This window comes from Chelon labrosus (genome assembly GCF_963514085.1).
Source record: "Chelon labrosus genome assembly, chromosome: 6".
Classification (NCBI taxonomy): domain Eukaryota; kingdom Metazoa; phylum Chordata; class Actinopteri; order Mugiliformes; family Mugilidae; genus Chelon; species Chelon labrosus.
The window spans coordinates 6658615-6683838 of record NC_140342.1 but is presented as its reverse complement, the minus strand read 5'-3'; the positions used below and the strand labels follow the sequence as shown (position 1 = coordinate 6683838).

Genomic DNA, 25224 nt, shown 5'->3' with positions numbered 1-25224 from the left:
CTTAGCTGGTCTTACTAAGGCTCAGAATCATTATTTAACTTTCAGACTTAAATCAGTAACTAAACGTGTGGAGAGGCCACATTCAAAACCAAATTCTGCTTACCAATGGTTGATATGTTAAAGAAAATAATGACATGACAATAAAAAATGAAGGAAAAAAAAAAATGTCCTCACTTATTGAATTCCATCATGTGACTTTATTCAACTACCAAAAATCATCGTTTGCATGTGTTGAAATCTTCCAACAATAGATAGGATTGGTCAAGGAATCTCCTTTGCATCTCATCACAAATATTCTGCTCAGAATTAAGCATGTGGATGCACACATTTTATGATTAAGCACATTTTAAAAATGTAATGATCTGTAAAAAAAAAAAAAAAAAAATGTACTTGCTGATCAAACGATTAAATTAATACTAAACATTCTGTGACTTCCTAAAGAGGCAGAATATTTCTTTTTTTATGAGCAAACGATAAAATAGAAAGATGTTTACAGGTGACTTTCAGCACAAACTCTGATCAATGATCAATCATTTTATCACACAGCGAGAGAGAGAGAGAGAAGTGTAACATGTCGGTCTGGTTAAAACTTGGACTGGTTTCAGTGAGAAAAAAACTGCATGGCATTAAAGCAAAATGCGTGTGATTACAGGCTCCATGTAATTCCAATATACTAATGTTAACATAACAATAAGGTGCCAATCAAATTAATAGTTTGTGCATGATTAGTGATTCTCTGACAAAGGCCAACAGTGAAAAACACTACAAAATAAATCAAATGTTGTGTACTAAACAAGAGGAGTCTCAGTCTGTTTGCCTTGATCAGTATTTACAAGTAAAATGTCCTTTTTTTTTTTCTTTTTTTCTTCTGACATGTACACTGAAACAGTCGACGCATCTACATCGTTACATGCAAACCTCATGGTATCTGTGTGACAGTACATGGAGTCGCCATCGTATTTTACATTTTACATCTTTACATACACCGTTCACATTAGTACCTGGACCAGGAGCTGCAGCACAGCCCCTTTGCACGTGGTACAACGCAACCATGCGGCTACACCGGGAGTGACGACAGTGATTCGTTGGCGAGTGTTTGTAAAGCAAAGACACTACAGTACTGTCAGAACAAAATAACTAGTGAGAAAAAAAAAACAACAAAACCAAAGAAAGAACTGGTTTTTGAAGACATTTAAAGAGTCACTTCACCCAATGTACAAATAATGTCCTGCTAGCGATCTGCAGCCACACAAAAAGCTTTGGTTCTTGTTGAGGTTTTCAGAGATTTCTGCTCAACACAATGGGAGGAAAATGGAATTATGTTCCCCAAAAAACAAACTAAAAGAAGGACTATTGGACTTGTAGATTTTTTTAAGACATTCCTCCACTCATCCAAGTTACTTCTTCAGTTCTAAATGATTGGTGGAGAGTTGGGGTTTAAATTGGAACATCTGTGAGCCATGTGAAACTCAACGACTAAGGTCTGTTAATGACCAGACACTTACTTGTAACTGGAGAAAGTGTTTCATACTGGTTTTCTTCCTCAATAAATGGTACTCTTACAACTATTATTGGACTCCAGTCTCAATATGTGGACGGGGTGAAACTTTAACGTTAACAGTGTGATGGAAATTGATAGATTATTTCTCAATACACCTCCCTGGTTTAAAGGAGTGTTTCCAATTTGGCATTGATGGCTTCAACCCCAACTCTCCCCGTCATTTACAACTGAAGAAGCTAACTGGATGAGTAGTGAAACATCTTCAAGGAAACCCTTTGAAGTCCAGTTGCCCTTGTTTGGGCTTTGTGTGGGTTTTTTTGGATATACAATGACCTGGACAAATTTTGTTGCCACTGAAATAAGCATTTAGCCACTATGCTAGCAGCTCTGTGGGGCTGCACTCAGCCGAAGCGCAGCTAAATGCTAATGTAAGCATTTTAACGAGATTATATTCAGGATCTTAGCCTTGTTAGCATGCCCACATGTGCTAGCTAGTGCTGAACACAACGCATTAGAAAGTATCGAAGAAACTGAGAGACAGACCTCATGGTGGCGCTAGTGGGATCAGAGTTAAACACTCCATTCAAAAGCTGTTAACATATTTTAATAACAACCAAAAATGTCAACCAGCAGGCGCTACAGTAAAGAGAGAAAGGCAGGCTAGCTTCACTAAAAACATCTTCATTGCATTGGGGTGGCGGTGAAACTGACATAACACAAAGCCTCGGAAAATAAGGCCCACACTATCCGCATGGTTATTTACAAATTTGATCTGCCATTTGGGTGAACCGGCCCTTTAAGCTTTATTTCGCTCTGGAAGATTTTCAAGTTATGCGCCCATGTAACCCCCAACAGAAGCTCACCGGCAGTCGGCCTGTAACACGAGCCACACTCAACACCAGCATTCAGGATTTTTCCCAGCTGTTAGATCAGCAAGTAGAGGGCTAAAATCTCTTTCATATGGGAGATCAAGGGTGCGCTGGGTTTTCAGCTTGTTGACGTACTTGTGAAAACATTAAAATCTTACTGCAGGTTCATAAAGCTGCCTCTATTGTTGGTTGACTCTTTGTGAACTCCTTTGGAGGTACAAGCACAAAAAAGTGGTTTTATTCAACACAAGAGAAATAATATTAGCAACCAGTGGTCACACATGGTGAAAATAAAACAGCTATTGCATAGTATGAGAACATTAGACAGGCCTCAGTCTACGAATATAATCTTTTAAACCTCGGGGAAACGCCATCTGACTAAGAGGTCTATGTTAAATGTGGAGAGTTACAGTTGATTTTTGTGTGTTTGAAGGACTTGAGCAGTGCAGTCGGAGTTTAAACTCCTTGGTTATGTTTTGATACTGTGGAAGAGAAAACTGCATTGCTTTGGGCCGCACTACACAGGAGACAGGAGTTTCTTTTTTTAATATATACTTTAAGTGAATATCCACCAAAATTTACAGAATTACATAACAAAACTGTTGCTACAGAGCATTTCTAATGGATCTGTATCAATGTTAAGGGGTTTATTTATTTGATTTCTTGGATAGGCGTGGGTAAATACACCTAACGAATCACAGGCCGACTCAATTTTCACCAGTCACACAGGTAAAGTCTAAAGTAACTAAGGCTGAACTTACACTTTTCAATTTCAGTGTAGCATAAAGTGCCATGGAAAGGTGGCACGACACTCTCATGAGTTTTGTGGCACAGTTGATTTTAAAAAAGAAAAACAAAAAGGCAATCATTTCCAGTACTGGCAGGAGATGGTTTGGACTGTGCTTGTGTGAAGCGGAAGGAAAAGAAAAAAGAAATTAGGATTCGACATGGTTGATTGCATTTCTTCTCCCATTTACTGTATAAGCGCACTGTAAACTTTTCAAGTGTGATTCCTGTGATGAACTGAACCTCTCTTTGTGGTCCTCATGCATCCTGCAGTAGTGTCACACTCCTGCCAGCCTTATGTCTTCTCCTCCTCCTCCTCCTCCTCCTTCTCCTCTCTTTGGCAGTAGTGGTTTCTTGGAATTGACTACAATGCAGCTGTGCAATACCATTTGTTTCTGTCTTTCTTTGTCGCCGGCTCTGCTCGACTTAACTGATGCTGAGCTGCGCAAATCCAATAAGTTTAATATCGTCTGGAATTTCAGACTCCTCCACGCCAGACGCCTGGAAAAAAAATAAAAATAAAGTGAACATCATACACCTTAGCCACTCTTGTGAAACAATACGTTTGTGCTGTCTGTGCTTACCAGTTTGAAGGTCACGTTTTTGTTACTATGAGGATCATCAACAATCTTTTGCAAATTGGCAGCAACTACGAGAAGAGAGGACCGTGTCACATAACCAAATAATAACAACAGACAAAAAGATGTTTTTCAAGCCTAAACAGCGACAGAAAACGTTCTGGAAACACGAAAAAAAATTATCATGGAAAACTGGAGCATTCAGTTCATATTATAGCACTAGTTTTGAATACTTCAGCTGGGCTCAGACTGCAAGAGCTGGAAATCTACATAGATCACACCGTTAGAGTGAAACGTGACAGATACTCTCCGCTCTAATCACAAGATTCTACATGATTTGAAAATAACAGCATAACTTGTATTATTGTGCTGTAGCACGGAAGCAATGAATGCACCACCTCATGTGCCTTCTCACAGGGAAGTGAATCTAAGCAAAACCAACACAGTGACGCAACAACCTACTGTAACTTAGTAATACATCACTAAAAATAATATGAAGCGGTCACTGGTTGGACAGACTCATTCAACACAGGATGCATTTTATTTAGCGAGAACAGGTTTCAACAGTTTTTTATCTGTCTAGTATTATGCTATCCAATATTAGCCTTGAGGGCTACAATCAACCACTGTTTGCTTGCAGAAACTTGATCCCTGCTTGGCATTAGTCACCTATAAAGTCTAAGTCTGTGAACTTTGCAATAGGTTAAGAAAACTAAACCCATTAAAAAATTTAACTAAATGCATCAGATTATCCCTGTAACACTGATACCAACTCTTCACACAGTGCTACTGTACATCTCCTACTTACCAATGACTAAGTCCCTCCCATCAACCAGACCAGCTGAGACCAACTCCTGAGAAACTCCATCAGCAGAGTCTGAGGACGGAAACAGAGTGGGAAAAAAAACAAAGACATGAGACTGCTTACAATAGCATATGAGAGAGGAGTAAAAGCTCGGAGCATCTGTACCTCTGCCAGGCATGAACTCAAATCGGATGTCATTGAGCTCCTTCTTGGAATTCCTCAGTCTCAGGACAAGGCTGATGGGAATACTGGATGAGGAAGCTGGCTCCTGCAAAAAGTTGGAAGGAAGGAATTACTGGTGGCACCGCAATAAGAAATTAATATGTATATGTCCCAAAAAAAAAGATGATGGAGAAAAAGACTGTAAGCTACCAAATATGATGTGTGCAAACAACACAAGAAAAATGGTATTACTGAAGATTTTTGGCCATTCGGTCCTTGTATAACCACAGAGACAGCTGTGTCCATATCCAAGGCACTAAGCCTGGCAAGTTTCCGGTTCGTGTTGGACTCTGCTCTCAAGGCACAGACAATGGGATGCCCTCACCTATGGTCATGAACTTTTTGTAATTAGGGACGCACCGATCCGATATTGGTATCGGGTATTGGCCCCGATATTGGAAAAAATAGCTGGATCGGGTATCGGTAAAATTAACCGATCCACGGGCCGATCCAGTTTTCTTTTCTTTTCTTTTCTTTTTTTCCTCCGTCGCAGCAAATCCTTCGTCATTCGTTAGCAGCATGGTGGAACGAGTTGGAGATCCTGTAGTAGTCCAGTAGGTGGCGGTATGTCGTAAAGATATGATCCGCCATTAAACAGAAGAAGAAGAAGAAGAAGGAGCTGGAGCGTTTAACATGGAGCGAGTGAAAGAGTCGGGTGTGTGGAGGCATTTCACGGGTTATATTCTCAGGTTCAGCTGCTTTTGTATTTTGAATTCCTGCAGTACTTTGCACTTAATATATGTTTTACATGTTTACAGTGTTTGGTAACTTGTTTTGATTACTGTTTTGTTTCTACTACTACATTTTATTTATTTAAATTTATTTTAAGAAGTTTGATTACATTTTATTTTCAATTTGGATGCACAATTGTTCAAATAACAAATAAATAAGTATTCAATACATTACATCCATGTTATTTTGTCTTAGTTAGGAAAGTCTGGTGCCTTTAGATTCTTCTACATGGTGGAAGGAAGGTATAAGGTGGAAGGTATGCAGTTTATTATATTAATTCAACGGTATCGGATCGGTATCGGGTATCGACAGATATACAAAGCCCAGGCATCGGTATCGGTATCGGGACTGAAAAAGTCGGATCGGTGCATCCCTATTTGTAATGACCGAAAGAATGGGATCGCGGATAGAAGCAGCTGAAATGAGGTTCCTCCATAGGGTGGCTGGGCTCAGCCTTAGAGATAAACGAGGGAGCCCGAACATGCGGATGAAGCTCTGAGTAGAGCTGCTGCTCCTTTGTGTCAAAATGGGCCGCAATGGGCTGATTTTGACACGGTCAAGATGCCAACATGGGTGCCTCCCTTTGGAGGTCTAATGGGCACGGCCAGCTAGGAGGAAATTCGGATTATATATCTCGTCTTGAAGGACTGGAATGCACTGCTAGGAAGAGTGACGTGAGGACTTCACTGCTTAGCCTGTTGCCACCGCCACTCGACTGGTATGAGCAAAAGATAATGGATGGATGAATGGATTTTTAGACACATGGGATGAAAACATTAAGATGGTTTGGTGAGTAACATTAAATGTAAACACAATTTTGGTTTGTTAACAAGAAAACTCCATACTGTACACAAATAAGACTAACCAAGACTAGCCAAATTATACATATATCAAAATGTGTTGTGACATTGGGGTTTAAATGGGAAGCAGCCACACTGTACATAAGATCATTTAAGAATGTTTAACTGACTAAAATCAATAATGTTATAAGATAAGAGTTGTTTCCATGTTTCTACCTGAACAGTTGGCCCATGTGAAGGGCTGGCTGTCTGAGCGGGAGCCTGCGGTGGAGCATCCTCTCCTGTTGGACCCACATTCGCAGGTTTCTCATGTGCGGCAGCAGGTGCCTGCAAATGTGTAGAGGAGCTATCCGCTGGTGGGAAAAGCTAAAAGATTGCAAATAAATTAGTTAAGAGGTTTTACATAAATGAAAAACAAAAACAGAAGACACACGTTAGACGGTCATGCAGATTGCTCCGTTATGGCATTACAATAAATCAAGAATTTCAGGTCATGTCCACTACAAATGAACTCACCTCCATGTTCTGGGACCCGTCCTTCACTCTGGGTGACTGCAGAATGGACATGACAGATTGTCAGGATTAAACACATGCACTTCTCTGTTTATCCCCTCAGAGTACAGAGCGTTGTAGGATTGAAGAAATTTGACACATAGTAGGTGACGTCAAACACAACGCTTAACTGATGTGACAGTAAAGATTGAAAGAAGACAGTAAATCCCCACACCCAGACATCAGTTGAGTGTGAAAACACTGGAAATATATTTGAAAAAGTGATCTGAGCTGGTGGTTTTGGCCACTTTGACAGGCATGGGCTTGAAATGTGTCATCTGTTTAATGTAATAAATTAAATACTTACATTTGCTCTGTTTTTCTGTACTCTGTACTAGTAGAAAAAAATACTTGAGTCCTATATAATGGGTACCGTAAAGGCATTTTAGTTGCCACAAAGCTTCAGCAATAAGGACCTCAACAAACACATTTTGTTTCTAGGTCTGTTAAGTTTTCAAATCCGATGTGTCTTGCTCACTGGAGTAATCCAAAGTTCAACTACACTGACATTAAGCAGGAAGCCTCCAAAAACAGAACACCTGCTCGACCAACAATGCAACGGCGCCACCTGCTGGTCCAAAATATACTGTGCAGTGTTGTGTGGTATCGAGGCCTCATAAGGTGAGCCAGTGTGCAGGAAGACACTGGCATGCAGGGTCTCACCCGCAGAGCTGCCACAGCAGCTTTGCCTTCCTCACTCTCCTCGTCCAGCTCATCGTCGCTCCACTCCCACCCGCCGTCCTCGGTCTTGTGGAGACGGCCGCTCGAGCCAGGCACACGACGCACCTATGTGATGCATTTGAGAAAAGCAACGCTAAATACTGACTCATCAGTCACCTCTTTAATCCTTTTCAGGCATTTCCCAGCATGCACTAGACTGAAAGTGGGACACACCCTAGACGAGACAGCACACCTTGGCAGTGTGACACAGCAGGCCACACAGACAGTAAATCTTCAGATGGTGCGTGTTCAGTGCGTTAGTGAACAATGTCAAACCTTTTTCGATCGCTCTGTTATTGTTGGACCTTTCTGTAAGAGCCTCTCCTGTAGGTACTCATTGTTCTGTAACAGAAAGGTAACATTTCTTAGAGGATCTAGAAATGAAACCTGGAGAAATATTAGTTTATTTTTATAAGAGCGATGCACGGCTCACCTTGGCTTTTGTGAAGAATTTGTGCTTCAGTAACTCAGCAGCAGTTGGCCTAAACAGGAAAGAGACGTGAGGCTCTTCATTATACTCATTACACAAATGGGGAATCTAATAAAAAGCAAACAAGGCACAGATTTAATCTGCTTTTGGCAAAGAAAAGGGGGGTTTTAGGGACTTACTGACCTTTTTTCAGGATCTTTCTGTAAACACATGGAGAGCATCTTCCTGAAGGACTTGCCATACTTCTTCACCATTTCCTTATCTGTGATGCCCGTCTCCAGGCAGGGAGGGTCATTCTGCAAGGTCAGCATCAGCACCTACAGACAAGTAAAGATCAGCTTTAGTGAGTAAACACAATAAAACTGTTATATAAAGGGCTAAAGCAGTCAGTTTGACAGAAACAAACATTTAGTTTTTCTCCCAGTATGAAGCAATAAATCCCACAGGCTACAGAACTCGGAGAAATCTTTTATTTTGTTTTCTGTAGTGTACTAAAGAAATAGCACATCCATAATTGTTTTTTATCACATTAAACATGGTTAGTGTCTACACAGGTACCTTCATGGGTGGGTATTTGTGATAAGGTGCAGCCCCAGTGGCCAGTTCAATGGCCGTTATCCCAAAACTCCAGATGTCGGCTTTGAAGTCATAGCCGCGGACCTGCAGATCAAAACCAGACCCATGTGAGAAAGTGCTGTAGTGGTCATTCTTTTATATATCTGAGCTGAAATGTTAGAGAGAAAAAAGTCATCCTCTTTTCAGGCAAGCCTCCTACCTGCTCCATGACCTCTGGGGCCATCCAGCATGGTGTCCCCACAAACGTCTTCCGGACCTTGTTCCTTGTCATGTCTCCTCCTGCTGCTAGAAAGGCACTCACCCCAAAGTCTGGTGTGTGTGTAGTTGAGAGTGTATGAAGGAGATGAAAAGTATTTCTTTAAGATACAGGGTAAATATTTTTGAAGTGCAACTTCCTTTTCTGTGATAGATAATGTAGTCGAATTTTAAAACAAACCTACACAGAAACATCTCATTTGGAGGTGCAAATAAAGTAAATAAAAGAGACAGAAATACTTTACCAGCAATTTGCACTGAGCCATCGTCCCCGAGCAGAATGTTTCCAGCCTTTAGATCCCTGCCAGTGCAGAAGAGGAGGATTAAATAATTGTGTGCAATTAAAATGTCACAAGCGGCCGCGCCGACACGGCTGTGGCAAGGCTCTACAAACGAACAAACACTCTGCTCACGAACACGTTAAAGCTGAACCTTTGATCTGTTTCATTTTAATCCACCTGATTTCTGTTTGCAGACTCACAAACACACACCAAGCATACAGAGTGGGGGTGGATTAACCTGTCCCCAACCTCGCTCCCTCTATCTCTCCTGATTAGGTGTAAGTGAGTTAGGCACAGCATCTGAGCTCAATCAGCTGCTGCTCTCTCTGTGTGCTCAACTCACTAAATACGTGTATCAGCCACTTTTCTAATCTATTAGTCAAATGACCGTTCTATAAGACTTACTACATTACATAAAAATTACAATTTTAAACAAACACAAGCCTTTTCTGAATCAACAGTCTGTTGATTTGAAACAATTACGTTTGTCTTACAATGAGGCACAGAGGATATAGAGAGGCCTTTCTCCTCAGTGGTGGCTCACAGTGTTCCTGGGAGGAACTTTTATGTAAAACAAACCTCCTCAATTATGCATTTTCACTGAATTAAATATTGAAGGAGTGGGGTCCAGTTCAAACTGCATGCTCATATGCAGAGATGAAAGGCTCTGTGCCTTACTGAGCAGAGACCGCGGTGTATGATGGGACGGACAAGTTAAGTTACCACGATTCAAAGTGAACCCAAAGCTCCCGGGTGACACATCATTACAGCTCACCGATGAATCTGCCCGTTTTTGTGAAGGTACTCCAGCCCCTCCAAGACCTCTTTCAGGATGGAGGCGATGCTGGCCTCATCCAACACTCCGGTCTTGTGCTCACCACGAGAGATGATGTGCTTGATGATGTCCAACACTGACCCTGAGAGAGAGAGAGAGAGAGAGAGAGAGAGAGAGAGAGAGAGAGAGAGAGAGAGAGAGTAGAGTCTTGTCACAAGACATGCAGAGAGCAAACAGAGTAAATATCCAGAACGGCAAGTGGTGAAAGGCACACTGAGATGAATTTATCCAGGGGTTTGTACTGTAAACAAAGTTTGCAGATGCGCCCTGCTTCCCAACAGAACAAATTACCACCTGTCAGAACAGTGCTCCTAAACAAGGAACTGTGTGTTACACCACTTATTTAGTGTAACATGATTTAATTTCCCAGTAGGAGGAAATACAGAAGTGGAGTATTGCATGTTGGCTGTTCTCTATCGTATAAATAGAATATCCACGTTAACTGCAATGACTGTAACTGTTTTTGACTGCTGTTGATGGTGGATGTATCACTAAACTGAGTACGGCGTGTAAAAATGTAAAAACTAATGAGGGCAGTCACTAACATATTAAAGATCGACATAGGAAATATAAATGTACCCTGAAACAATAAAGTTAATGAAATGTAAGACAAAATAAAGAAGGTACTGCTGTATTTAAAATTATAGCTGAAAATAGAAAAGAACAGCTCAACCGACTACGGTGCCATAATATATTGCCCAATACCGCAGGTTTCCTGGTGAGATAATCCTGTTTGGATTTGTTGTTCATTCTGAGTTCAGACCTGAGCTTATTTGAGATAAAAGAGTGCAGGTAGGACAAAGAAAGTAAAGTCAAAGTCGAGGTAAAGATAAGGGTTAGCCAAGAGCAAGTCAGAAACAAGTTTTTCTTCGGTAATACAACACTTACCGCCACTGAGAAGCTTCATTACCAGCCACAGTTCATCCTTCACCACAAAGGAGGTATAATAAGACACAATGTTGGGATGGTGGCACTGGCTCATGGCCTGAATCTCTTTCTGCACACACAAGAAAAATGAGGGATGAAATCACCCATGGAGGAGAAACAGCAACAACTGACTAAATCTCTTTAGTACACAAACTGGTTTTGAGTTAGCTTGAGTTGATCTTCATTTAATGAGAGCTCACTCCATGTTTGGCTTAAATGAAACAACTTAATCCCTGCTATTACTCTTTCCTTAGAGTCAAAACCTCCCCGTTAAAATAGCTCAGTTCTAAACCTGCAGTACACAGCGCCTCCGACAAGAGACAATGGAGTAACCTGGGTTACATCACCACTGAGCCACCATGCCAAGACATTTTTAACCTAGAATACAGGCATAGAACGGGACCTTGGTAAATTATACAAGCACTGGGTAGGTGGAGGCCATAGAAGATCGGGTAGCGTAATTAAATTATCCCATCGGATATCATACATTGTATGTTAATATCGGACAGTCCTTGAAATGCAATTATCGGCTTAGAAAGAGGAAATGACTGATGCAGAGCCAAGAAAACTTTCTGATGCTGTACTACTGGTTTTACAGTCCATTTTATGACCTCTGGTTGTACTATCTGTTTGAGGCAATTGCTGCAAACAATGAGCAGGACGGCTTGAAGGTAATGATGGATTTGGCATCATTATGATTAAGTACTTTGACCTGTGAACCCGTCAGTTAACTGGATTAAACGAAAGCTGACATTCCATCTGGTTATTTTATTTATGATCCTTTCCAGATGAAATCTCAAAAGCAGTTACACTTTGCCCCTCCCTGTCCTTCATCTTTTTTCCAGTCAAATACACTGAAGAATCACTAAAACAAACGATTAATTGTAATTCAGTGGGTGAGAAAAGTGCAAGGCCACAAAAAACCTGTAAGAGTGTGTGCACCAGTATTTCTGTCATAGTCACAGGAGGCCTAAAACTCACAAATCACGTAGAAAATAATAACATGTTTAACACTTGATGACAGTGAATGTTGTATGTATACATGTGCTTAGTGTAGAACCCACTGGACAATGCTGCTGCAACAACTTGTTTGTAATGTAGGAGGGTGAGAACATGCGTGATCTCTCAACTCAGTGTTTCCAACTGTCACATTTGAACAACCAGAGGTAAAACGATGTGAAAACAACAGATTATTTTAGTGCATACTAGGGAAAACAATGCCGCAAATAAATGTTTTATTTATTTTCATTTAATAGGTTTTAATGGTTTAACTGAACAGTAGCATTCAGTGGTATCAAGCTTTTGATCTGTCCTTGGTTGATCTGACCCCACGAAGCCACACCACTGCCAAGAAAACACACAATATTAAAGGGATATCTGGAAACGCATTCTGCTACAGTTTCTTACCAGGAGCTCATCCATGCTAGTCTGACACTTTTCCAGGTTGATGCGTTTGATGGCCACCTTCTCCTTTCTTGGCTTGCAGTACGCTGCCTGGACGACTGCAGTGGCTCCACTCCCTAAGGAGAAATAAATTAAGAGTGAAGCCAACACAGTGTAGGATTAGGGCCTTTGACTGTCTAAACACAGGAGCCGGAACATGCTGATCTGGATCTTTAGAGTACATTTTAGTAAAAGGTCAGAAACTGTAAAAACAAGTTTTATGACACAGTGGGCTAAAGTCATTTACTGTAATATGTAGCATCAGTCCAAATAGATTTATATGACAATGCAGTTGAAGCTACATTCCACATCAGATCATGCCATTTATTATTAATCGTCAGTCACGTTATCTGGACTTGAGTAAAGTATGAATGGCTCACTATAAGCCGTATCATACCTTCAGCAAAAAGCACCACCCACTACAGCAACGGACCACTTCTCGAGGACTGTAAGCTACATTGCTGTAGCTAGCCGTTTAGCTCCGTGCTAGTTGGCTAGGAAACGAAATCATTTTAGCTCTCTAACTAGCAGCAACAGTTCATTTATTTGGCCTTGCCATGGGGAAACTGCTGAGCTGTTAACGCTACTGCAACGTAGCTTCGGGTTGTAGCTTGACGTCTGTTAACATGCAATGCTAGCTGGCTAGTAGCAGTTGGCAACCGACACCGCTGAAAAGACATGGGAGGCTAAGATGCTAACATTAGCAGCTAAGCTACTACTCACCTATCACCTCATTGAGTTCATAGTCATCCCTGTCGATTGACCAGGACTGAGAGGACTGGTCGTCTGCCATGGTCGTTGTTTGAACAGTGCTTCTAAACAGTAACAGAAACGCTAAAATAATAGCTTTGTGATTAGTCCATTCGGCTCCGATCAAGCTGGCTGCTGCTGTTCCGCTGACAACTCCTACCGCTCCTGTCAACACAACTTTACGCGCGTTGACGTATCGTATTACGTAGGATCTCAGGAGGAGGAGGAAGATGTCGCCATCTTGAGTGTGGCAAAGGCTGCTAAATATCAAATGAAAATGGGAAAAACTCAAAAACACACAGACAAAAACAGTTATTTGCCATCAGTGATATTTAGTTGAAATATTGTTGTATTGTTGTAACACAAATATGATTTATTTTACTTTTCTATCATCCGTATGGAGTTTGTCCAGTAACTCACTAGAGGGCGCTAATGTCCCTACTGCCTGTAGCTTCTTTTTTCTTGTTCGTGTACGGTAAGATTTCAAAGGCACCCTTAGAAGATCTCGTGAGAATAGCTTCAGCAACAGTGATAGATACCTAGTATATATACAGTCAATGATAGATACATATTGTAGCCAGAGTAGCTGGTCGAAATGGCACAAATATAAAGCCATTTATTCAATGCCATTTAATCACAACAACACTTTTTTATATACATATAGGCTATAGTGGAATGTAAGATACCTAAACACTGTGTTTTTATTAATTTTAAACTAATGATTGAAGTGGGCTACTGGACCCTAAACATACTGCTGACTAAATATAAAACTGTATCCTTTGTATGTGCGGGTTTTACCAGAGATATCTGGTCAGTAATCGTTCAAGCAATTACTCTCGCCAAAATGTTTAATAAAAATGGTAGAACAGTATGCTCTGCTAAAAACTTAAAGTATTTATATATATTTATACTGTATTTATAGTTAAAGATGGCTTTAAATATGTGTTGCAGGAAAACGGCTGCTCCTTTTGACAAAGTGGGTTCTTTATTTCTTTTGTTCTTTCTTTCTTTCTGAGAGTTATATCATATGGTAACACATTCTAGGAACGCTAAGGCATGAGGATGTTTTGGGGAAAAGCAGCAAATATGGATGGCATCAGTGGTATGCGATGAAAAAGCAGGGCATGTTCTCGCTTGTTTTACAGGCCCACATGCCAAGCAAAGACACAGAGCATGCCAACGACAGAAGTCTAGTACAATTTTCTCTTACATAGTTTTGAACTGAATGTGTTTAAATGTGGTCTTTTGTTGTTGTTAATTAACTGATTAAAACTGTTTACTTGGCTGGTTTAGAGTTGAGGAAGTGACAGGACATGACAGTTCCTTGTCCATTAAAGACAGTTATCCTGCATCCCTAGTTCAAAGGTACACATATGTATCATTGGTACAAATCTAGAAACAACACTGCACTCTGTTTCCCTGAACCCTGTGGATTTTTGGAGGTGGTCTGCACTTGTCCGGAAGCTCTCCCTCTGGTGCTGTATTAAAGCTTACTCACCCTGATGCTGACAGTGCGCTGAGGATAAGCCTGGCCTGAAAGGGAAGTGCTGAGAGCCACAAGACCCCCAACGCACCAGTGATTGCAATACTATTATCCTGTCGAGGCAAAGTTACACATGAAAAGGAAAGTTGAAAATAATAATAATAAAAAAAATTTAAAAAGCTACATGTCTCCTGTTTAGTTTAACCAATATTCCCAAACTGACTTCCAGCTACAGTACATGGACTGGCAGCAGACCAACTCTATTATTCAGATCATGTTTTGGGTTCAAAAGAGGAACAGATCCACTTTAATTTGCAGTTGTCAAAGGCTTTAGCAGAAGTCAACTACAAATATGAACTGCCACACTGTACAGATCGAGGCTTAGGTGCCCCTCCCTTTTTATTCACATGTACAGTTTGCTCTGAGGCTCTGGGGCTGTTTTATAGTCTGTTGTACAGAAAACAGGATTATGTAAGGCATGTGAACTTGCTATAACTTTGGCTGCAGGGGGGAACAGAAGGTGACCAGCTAATAATGAGTCGTACTTTAAGGGCTGGCTGCAAGGTCATCAAGGTCTAACCAGTCAAGTGCACTGTGGCAAAAAACTGGTGAGAAGGTGTATCCTGACCTATTGTGACATCAGCAGCGCGACTTGAATGGCAAGCTGGTCAAACCGGTGTTGAAGATTGTAACAACTGAGTAAGAGGTGCTGGCACCATTCAGATTGCGAGGGGGAACACACCCGTGCCGTAGCAGTTGTCCTCACATTCGATTCAACCACTAACAAAACCAAATAAAGTATTATTTCTTAGATGCGCACGTGGAAAGAAGAACTTTGAATGTAACTGCGAGTCCGTTTAAAAGAAGAGAAAACAAGAACTGGGTTTTTTTAAAAAAGAGGATGGAAACGAATGGGGTCGAGATAAAACCCAACGGTAAGACATATTTTGAATGAAGTTGTGCGCATTAATGTGTTTTTTAGTTGTTGCTGCTGTTTTTTTATTCAGAGGATGGAGCCTACTATTTCTAACACTGAAGACCTGTTAAAACAAGATTAACAAGAAGCCAACCGGGGTCGCATTTACTGTTAGGGCATTTCTTAGGATACTTTCGCCATCTCTGTTTTGCATAAAAGCCGATGACTTGTAGTCACTGAATAGAGCTGAATGTTCGATTACAAGCACCTGCACATTTCGAGATTAGACACTATGCCAGAAGGTGTGGCCTTTTCATGCAGTTTAAGTTTCGCCTTACACAACGGAGTGTTGAAACAAACACACACAAAAAAAAACGTTTGCAGCTTGTAGCTAACCAGGGAAGAACAACATCGAGGGAGACAGCTTATTTTCCACATTCATTTCTTTGCGTGTTTTTATACGTGTGTGAACTTTTAAAATGACTGAGTCTGCGGCCGTGTTGCGTTAAATCACAGCGCCATGCAGTGCCCTTGTTTCAACACTAGGTGGAGCCCCTTAGTTATCAATACAGGCGACGGTAGGGCTAAATGTTGTGTTTACAGCCGATAATTAAATGTAGTTTATGTTTTTAATAAGCCACGTTATGTTAATCGCATTTGCATAAGCCGCATTTAAACGTTTGTTGCATTTCTTTCAGGTTATGTGCCAAGTGTATTTTTAAACGGATCCCACAGCTATCTAATTAAGCTGATTAATGCACATTCGCTTTTAACCGTTAACTAGCAGCTAAAGTAAACTAGCTTGAAATTATGATTAATCGATTAACTTCAAAGACTGACAGCTGGTTGACCTTGACAGGGAGAAGTTTTGTATTTTCAGAAATGTTTTGTTTTTAAGGTTGACCCAGTTAGTTTCTGAATTTATTTTAATACGCGAACAGCCGTTTTGAGCCTTGCCCTCTAGCAGTAGGCTAACATATTATCCTAGCGGTTATCTGGCAGTCAGCTGATTGCCTAAAGGAGTCCTAGCAGAGATGAGCATGTTGAACTTTGACTGGTGCTGGGACACGCCCCACCGCACACTGTTCTTTCCCAACGCCTTGGGAACACACAGTCTGGTAGCGTTTCGGTAGCTGAGAGCACCATGCAGTGCATACAAAAACAATCTGAACTCAGCAGATCTGAGGAACTACTCCGGTATGCCGGAACCCAAAAGGTGATACAAAAGAACGTAAAGCTCCTAGGTAGGCGGCACCAAAAGTTATTTGAACGAAATCTTGTAGCAGATAGAGCCAGGATCGATGTCATGGTTGTCTCAAGTTGATTTAATGTGCAGAGCTTTGATCGTGGTAAGGGGACTTTTAATCAGCCTGCACGAGTTTCTTTGTGATTTGGGGCGTTCACTCTTTTCATTCTGTTTTCTGGAGAAAAGCTTTTAATTACTTGACATAGGCTATGGTCCACGCAAAATAGGACTCGGCAGGTTTGAGAAGAGTCTTTAATGTTTCGTCGGTTTCTCAGGGATGGAGGGGGATCCAGACCTCCAGTTCCTCCTGCAGGGGGGAGACCTCCTCAAGGTCCGCTCCTCGTCCTGGAAGAAGACTCGCTTCTTCAGACTCCAGGAGGACTGCAAGACCATGTGGCGCGAATCCAAGAAAACCTTCAAGAGTAACCAGACCTGTGAGTGCTGTCCCAGCAAACCACCTGAATGTAAACCCCCCTCCCTCACACACACACACCTGCACGGTCAAACCTTACACCTGTGCTTTACGTTTCACATTTGTATTTCGACTTCGGACAAACCTAAAACCATCTTTGATATCTATTTTCAGGTCTGATTAAATTCCTCTCCATTGATTATAAAGTAGAACACTCAGCATAGAGCTGTAAAATGTTATTTCTGACCTTGGTATTATCATTAACAACTGTGTTAATCAAGATAGCAGTGATATGTCCGGTGGGTGTGTCTGTAGAGATACTAGGCGCGTTCGACTTCATGCAGATCTGTGCAGATCTGACTTGACGTGATGCATGCTGGGTTGTTCTGCTCATAGACCTCGAATATGATTGGTTAAAATGAACTTGTTCTACCCAGCATGCATCACGTCAAGTCAGATCTGCTCAGATCTGCATGAAGTCGAACGCGCCTAGTGATTTATTTTTTTTCATCATGAGTGGAGGAGTGGTTTAAAATCCATTAACTGTTGTCATGCTGTCTCACACTGATAGCTGTTTTATGGCACCAACTACTTAGTGATTTTAGACTTCAAGAAGAGGAAGGGAAATCCCAGATGTGGGTTTATGCTTACCAAGCAGGCTGGTCTGTGATACTTGAAGATACCAAAAGTAGAAAACAAGTTTCAGAAGGATGGCGCATACCTTATCATTTGTAAGCCAGGAAATTCATTTATTAAATTAAAAAAAAAAAAAAAATGGGTGAAATAACATTTGCGGCTTTTCTTTCGTCTTAAGTTTCAATCGATGACATCTCAGCGGTGCGAATCGGCCGTCAGTCAGAGGGCTTGAAGAAGTACACGGAGGAGCATGTGGAGGGCCGCTGCTTCTCCATCATGTTCAAGGGCCGCCGCAAGAACCTGGACCTCATTGCCAGCTCGGAGGAGGAGGCCAAGCAGTGGGTCCAAAGCCTGGAGAAGCTGCTCTCCAGAATAAACAACCTCAACCGCCAACAGACCACAGAGCAGTATCCTTGTATATGACAGTTGAAGTTACACTGTGAATACGACAAGAGACTTTACTCCCAGGGAAACGTTTACCTGGTTTAGTGCAGGAAACATGCTGCAAGTAACTAAGAGTAGTGCGATGAGACAACTCTGACGTTCAGATGGTTTATATCTCCTCCTTACATTACAAACTTCACAGCTGGATCTTCAGCTGCCTGAGGAAAGCAGACAAGAACAAAGACAATAAGCTGAGTCAGTCAGAGGTCAAGACCTTCCTGCGTCTGATCAACATCGAAGTGGATGATGACTATGCAGATATGATTTTCAAGGTGGTGCTCTAAGAACTTCTTCATGGCCTCTAAGGATAAAAATCATGTGTAGATGTCAATAGAAGCTGTGAAATATTGTTTTCAATAGTGAATTCATCAAGGATTTTAATTTAAAGGAACAATTTAAAGTTAAGTTATTGTTTGAATCCATTCATCTTGTTCTGTGTGAATGTGCTAGTCTTTGACTGATTTGTTAGTAAGATCAGTTAGTTTGTAAGTAAAATGCTGGTCACATGGTGATGGATGAAGCCTTGCCCCCAACCTCTTCATTCTAATAATACATTTACCTTTCAAAACAAGAAGTTCAGAGTATACTATGTTGAAGTGTGGACTAACCATGTTATATTTCCACAATACAGAAATGCGACAAATCCCAATCCGGATACCTCGCTGGAGAAGAGATTGAACATTTTTACAACCTGCTGACTCACCGGGACGAAATCGACGTGATCTACGGGGAGTATGCTAAAACCACAGGCTTCATGAGCCCGGACAACTTGGTGAACTTCCTGATGAAGGAGCAGAGAGAGAAAGCCTCGTTGGCTGATGCGCACAAAATCATCGAGAAGTATGAGCCAGATGAAAATGGTCAGTACCTCTTAGGAAATAATTCAGTTTTCATCTCTGCAGTGAGATGGTGTGGTGGTTGGGTCTTTTCAGCATCACGGATCTACCGGTTCTAATCGGTTAAACCTGCAAAAGTACGTAAATAATAGAGCAGGACTGTGATACTCTGACTATTCTTTGAGATATTTATTACATTTTCATCACTAAATATCAAAACAATATATCAGTTTTCAAGAATTACACTAGAGTATACGGTCTTTATTATCCTAACCCCAGTTAGTGCAATGTGTGTTTTGGATGTCGGATGCTACAATGAAACTGAATGAACTGCAAACCACAAATGAGTAACTTGAGCTCTGGTTGGCCCTGTGTTTTTTTTTTTTTTTTTTTGTGTAAGGTAATGGGCATGAATAGCTTCTCTTGTTTATGCATCCATAACGTGAGCTTTGCAGCACCAATCAAGTGTTCAAAACTGAAAAATAAACTTGGCTCTCAGCTAAGAGGGAAACATTTGACCAAAGACAGATCAGGTTGCTGCTCTGTATGTTAGACTGGGATTAAGTCCAGCGTTCTGCACTGATGGGTAATTGTAGATTAAACAGACCTGACTTTTTAAAATGTAGACAAAACAAAGAGTGATAATGTGTAACTGTCCTGCTACTCTACAGTTGTTCTGCTACAAGTGAGAATTTGGGTGGAAAATATTGCATACTGAAGTGGATTATTAATTTTATCTTGGACTGCTATGTGAAAGCGTAACAAGGAAAATCAGATCCTCTTAGAGAAACATCTTGTCCATGACTTAAACTTAAATCCAGGTCATTGTGATGCACCACTGACACATCATCTGCTTTGTGTGCTTTCAGCCAAGGCGAAGAAGCTGCTGTCTAAAGATGGCTTCCTCATGTACATGCATCACCCCGAGGCCATGATTCTCAATCCAGAGCACAAGGACGTGTACCAGGATATGAGCCAGCCCCTCAACCACTACTTCATCTCCTCCTCGCACAACACCTACCTCATGGAGGATCAGCTCAAAGGGCCCAGCAGCACAGAGGCTTACGTCAGGTAGCACTTTTCATCCAACCTTCAGCTATTAGTCCTTGACGCCTTGAATCATTTCAGCTGAAAGATAAAATCACTGCAGTGTGCAGATATTCATCCACAGCTTGTTCTGTGGTTATCCCTCTGCCAGTGTCAGTCAGTTACGAAGGGTTACAACTGAAAACCTTGTAAGCGATATAATGTCAGCTTCCAGTAGTAATATTATTACACTTCCTGGTTAATTTATTATCAACTGAGTGTAATACTTATTGTTTACATTGATTTAATGCCACGTGCACAGTTCAGCCACAACATTAAAACCACTGACAGGAGAAGTGAATAACATTGACCATCTTGTGAGAATTCATTGTTCTGCTGGGAAACTTTTGGACCTTACATTCATGTGGATGTTACTTAGACATGTAGCACCCACCTAGACCAGACCAGACACCCCCACCCCATAGCAATGACACTCCTTGATGGCAGCAGCCATCCCCAGCAGGATGCAGCCTGACACAGACACACACACAAAAACGGTTTAGGAACAACTCAAAAAACATGAAGAACAGCACAAGGTGTTGACCTGGCCTCCAGATTCAATAGATCCCAAACTGATCAAGTATACATATGTGGGATGATCCGCAGAGGCCCCTCTCTCAACCCATAGGACCCAAAGGTCCCCACTAACAACATTCTGTTACCAGACACCACAGGACACCCTCAGAAGGCCCACGTCCATTCTTTCATGAGTCACAACTGTTTTGGAGGCTCAAGAGTGACCTACACTATAGTAGGAAGGTGGTCATAATGTTATGCCTGATCAGTGTCATCAAATTTGTCTCAGTTCTTAAGAACCAGTGATTGTTTACATACCCACCTGTCACCTCATTGCCTGCTACCTGCTGACGGGACCCTTCCAGCTTCTATACAGTGCTCGGTATTGGTACAGATATTAACTCTCTGACTCCCACAGGGCTCTGCTGAAAGGCTGCCGCTGTGTGGAGCTGGACTGCTGGGACGGATCCGATGACGAGCCGGTGATCTACCACGGCTACACGCTCACCTCTAAGATCCTCTTCAAAGATGCGATCAAAGCCATCAAGGAGTATGCCTTTAAGGTGGGTCTAACAGGGTGACGCGAAGTAGTATCCAGTGTATCACCGGATCGCTTCAAGTAACACTCATCCATTCTATAATTGTTATCTGATTGCGCCCAGGTGTCCGACTACCCAGTCATCCTCTCCTTGGAGAACCACTGCAGTGTGGAGCAGCAGGCAGTCATGGCCCAGCACATGAGCTCCATCCTGGGAAGTGCACTGGTCACCACCCCACTGGGCGACGGCATGCCCACGAACTTCCCATCTCCTGAGGTTAAGATAGTTATTCTATATATTCTTGTCAAGGTGATGGTCGATGGAAGTGATACAATGTTGGTTTTGGGATATACCTTCTTCCAGGAGCTAAAGGGGAAGTTCCTGATCAAAGGGAAGCGATTAAACAAACTGGAGGCCATCTTCACTCAGGATACGGAAGCAGCTGATGACACTGATGTGACAGAAGAGGAAGAGTCTCAGGATGAGGATGAGGATGAGACACAGGTGAAGAGCAAGGTACGTGCGACCTCAAGGTAGAGTCTTATAGATTAAGCTCACACATATTTTTCCGTACCTTCAAATGCTTTTCTTTCTGCTAAAGAAAAAGCTGAAACTGGCGAAAGAGTTGTCGGACATGGTGGTCTACTGTAAGAGCGTCCACTTCCACGGCTTCGAGGACGCCAGAAAAAACTTGAGCTTTTATGAGATGTCGTCTTTCAAGGAGGGAAAGGCCATGGATCTGGCAAACGAGTCAGGTGCGGAAGATATCACGTGGGACATTTTGATCTTGTTTTGTGTACAGTTACCATATTTCCTCAAATAAAAACCGGCAGTGGTGGCAGTGGTGGTGGTAATGGGGGAGGCGGGCATGCCAGTTAAGCAAAATGTACATTTCTCATGCTGTTTGCAACACTGCTGTTCTGGATAACAGTGGTCTTGCACATGGTGTGTCTGTAAATGTTTCACAATATTTGCACTGTTAGGAAATGAAGCGTTTGAGTTCTTTGAAACAGTTACAGGAAGTGTTTGTAACAGCACCATGCAGAAACTTCAACAGGGCAAATAGGAGCAGATCAAAACAAGGCTTCCTATGAAAAAACACACTAAACTATGTCAATTAATACTGTGATATTAGAAAAACAGAGGGAAAAATGCAGAAAATGCCTTGCCTCTGATATAGAGCTGCTTCAAATAATGGCTTCTTATCTTCTGCTGTTAAAAGCCCCGGTGACTGTTGGAGGAAATGTGTTTCGTCTGAATGAGTTACACACGTGAAGGTAAATAACTATGTGGTCCCGCCGTGTTTTCACAGCGAATGCTTACATCCGTCATAATGTGGAAAAACTGAGCCGCATCTATCCGGGTGGCTCCAGGACTGACTCCTCAAACTACGACCCAGTGCCCCTGTGGAACGCCGGCTGCCAAATTGGTACATACGACTGACACAAGCAGGGCATTGCAAACTTTGACATTTAATATCCAGTCTAATAATAATAATATAACAACCACCAAGAGAAAACCCTGACGTTTATATGATGGGAGATCCATAATGTTTTTCATTCCTTTTCAGTGGCCTTAAACTTCCAAACGTCCTGCACAGACATGGATGTGAACCAGGGCAAATTCCTGGTTAACGGTAAGAGCGGCTACATCCTCAAACCAGCCTACATGAGGGACTTGGCCACAGAGTTTGACCCCATCACCCTGACCCGAGGAGACTGGCTGAAGCACAAGACCCTGCATGTCATGGTAAGATTTGAAGAGGCACACTGATTTTACTTCACGAAAGTATTTGTTGCGTAAAAGTCATGATGTATCTGCGTCTGTCACCAGGTTGTATCAGCGCAGCAGCTCCCCAAACTGAGCAAGAAGAAATCCTCCATAGTGGACCCGCTGGTTAAGGTGGAGGTCTACGGAGTGCCGGCTGATGTTGCTGAGAAAGAGACCAATCCTGTTGATAACAATGGTAACTTCCATTTTAAAGGTTGCTGTTTCATTTTTGAAATACACGTCACATTCAGGCCAAAACCTCCAGTGCTGAAAAACAAAGCCAATGCTGCAGTTCCTCAGATGGCCACTTGAGGCTGGCTCCAAAAATCTTTTATTTTAAAATGCCCCACATTACAGCAGCAATAAACATGTTAGCGTAGCTACAATCAGTTCTCATCAGAATGAGCCTGGCAACAAGCCATTTGTATTTCATAATGGGGTGTGTTTCAACCAATAAAGTTTACCCATTGCTTTGTTTAAATGGTGTCAAGGCTTAGTGTTGGCTATAGTTATTAAGGTTTTGGCTACTTTGAGTGACAGGGTGGAGCCGTGGGTGAAATCAAGGAGGGTTCATCTGTCTTTATAAACAGTCCAGGTTTATATTTTTAATTTTAATTTAATATTTTATATTATCAGCTTGATGCGGATGTTTGACCATTATAGTTTATATTTTGGTTACAATGAACTTTTCACGTCTCTGAAATACAAATAGTAAACATCCGTCTTCGGTGTGACTTCAGGCTGAAATGGCACGATTGAGTGCAGGAGGAGTCAGAAATGCCTTCCTGTTGGATCTCTGCCTAAAAATCCTCCCAACCTCTAAGGGGGTTATCACAATGCATTCTGGGAAATTTGGGGAAAAGCAGAAGCAAGTTAAAGGATCACCAGCTACCTCGCGGAATGTGTTCAACATCAGAAATTAATGACGTGTAACATCTGTGATGCAGCATATTTGTACTGTTCCTTTTAAGGTTTTAACCCTACGTGGAATGAGAACTTCCAGTTTGATGTGTACGTGCCAGAGCTAGCACTCGTTCGCTTCGTCGTCGAAGACCACGACTCCACGTCTGATAACGAGTTTGTTGGACAATACACGCTTCCTTTCAACAGCTTAAAACTGGGTGAGTTAAGCTACTGGTAGTGGATATTTCCCCCCATTAATCTGTTCCTTTTTCCTCACTGGAACCCAATGATGTCAATTCACTGATAGTCTTTTGTTTTCACTCTTCATAAACAGAGAGAGTAACTATCTCATTTCTGGTAGAGCAGAGAGAAGTGAATTCACACGGTGCACGCAGAGCTCTTCATATTGTCCCTTTTCTAATCACTAACTGCAACCTCTTTGTGCTCCCACACAGGATACAGACACGTGCCTCTCCACAACAAGAACGGAGACCTTCTCCCCTCAGCTGGACTCTTTGTGCACATCATGGTCCTCGACGCTGAATAAGACGTCACGGACTGCATGTCCTTCTGCAAGACACTAGAATCTCCTTCACACAGCCATCATTCAGCTGTTTTGTGGTCTTTTTTTTTTTCTTCACCGTTTTAGTTTATAATTAACTTATTGGTTTAGTTCCAGTAGTTTGAGAAGCTACTGTATTAGTCAGACAAAGACCAGATTCTTGTCAAGGGACAACAGTGTCAGTTTAAACTTAAGATTCCCATTCGCAACTGGAAACTGGTTGTATTGGAAGGTCGGATACATGCATGCAAATATTGCATATAGACACTAGGTTTGCCTGACGATGTAACAGCCCTCTAACAATGTATCACATGACAAGGGCTATCATTTACAGTTTGAACTGATTTGAATGCATTGCACTTGTGTTATATCAAGTTCGGTTTGGCATACTTTTTTTTTTTTTTTTTTTTAGGACAAATTGAATCCCTGATGTCAGTTTAATCGATTGTCTAGTTTTTATTCAAATGACCAATATATGAATTTTATTTCAAAGTAATATAAGCCAATATAAAAACAACCTGCTGTTTTCATCAGTAACTTCAGTCAAGTAAGATTATTTTTCATGTAACATCATCTTTTTGTAAATCAAGTTGAATGCACAGTTAAAATCTTAAACACTAACAGTTGTCCCAACTTTTTTTCACATTGCATCTGTGATCACGCACGACTTTGGGATTAATAATTATATCAATCCTCAATCAGTGGTACTTAGTGAAATCACTCTGTAGCTTTATATTACTTAACGACCCACCTGTTCACCAATTGTATGGCAATAACAAAGCCTGCCGCTAAATAGCCGTCCAGTTGAAATAC

General features: G+C 41.6%; 2 protein-coding genes across 5 annotated transcripts; one reads left to right on the top strand and one right to left on the bottom strand.

The window, feature by feature from the left end:
* Positions 1-28: 28 nt before the first annotated feature.
* Positions 29-13689, bottom strand: LOC311489763 (serine/threonine-protein kinase OSR1-like). The gene is made up of 17 exons (XM_084547024.1): positions 13036-13689; positions 12277-12389; positions 10831-10939; positions 9883-10024; positions 9072-9127; positions 8771-8880; positions 8554-8655; positions 8179-8312; positions 7999-8047; positions 7842-7907; positions 7509-7631; positions 6810-6845; positions 6510-6659; positions 4705-4807; positions 4543-4611; positions 3741-3805; positions 29-3657 (listed from the first exon to the last, which is right to left on the bottom strand). Exons 1-17 carry the CDS (start codon positions 13103-13105, stop codon positions 3583-3585), a joined length of 1572 nt encoding a protein of 523 aa, XP_084403150.1. The 5' UTR covers positions 13106-13689; the 3' UTR covers positions 29-3582.
* Positions 13690-15001: 1312 nt separating this feature from the next.
* LOC311489757 (1-phosphatidylinositol 4,5-bisphosphate phosphodiesterase delta-1-like) lies at positions 15002-25032 on the top strand (the record flags this gene model as incomplete). Of its 4 annotated transcripts, none has more annotated exons than XM_084547015.1 (15): positions 15002-15480; positions 16983-17171; positions 17934-18162; positions 18342-18471; positions 18831-19059; positions 19905-20106; positions 21056-21200; positions 21300-21452; positions 21540-21692; positions 21778-21931; positions 22489-22605; positions 22747-22925; positions 23010-23142; positions 23918-24067; positions 24305-25032. In XM_084547015.1, the coding sequence occupies 15 exons, from the start codon at positions 15447-15449 to the stop codon at positions 24394-24396; spliced, it is 2289 nt and encodes a 762-aa protein (XP_084403141.1). In that variant the 3' UTR covers positions 24397-25032. The 4 variants fall into 4 exon arrangements, with proteins under 4 accessions (XP_084403141.1, XP_084403140.1, XP_084403139.1 ...); XM_084547014.1 differs by lacking the exon at positions 15002-15480 and adding an exon at positions 16606-16705 and having other exon boundaries at positions 16983-17141; XM_084547013.1 differs by lacking the exon at positions 15002-15480 and adding an exon at positions 16606-16705.
* Between the last annotated feature and the right edge of the window lie 192 nt (positions 25033-25224).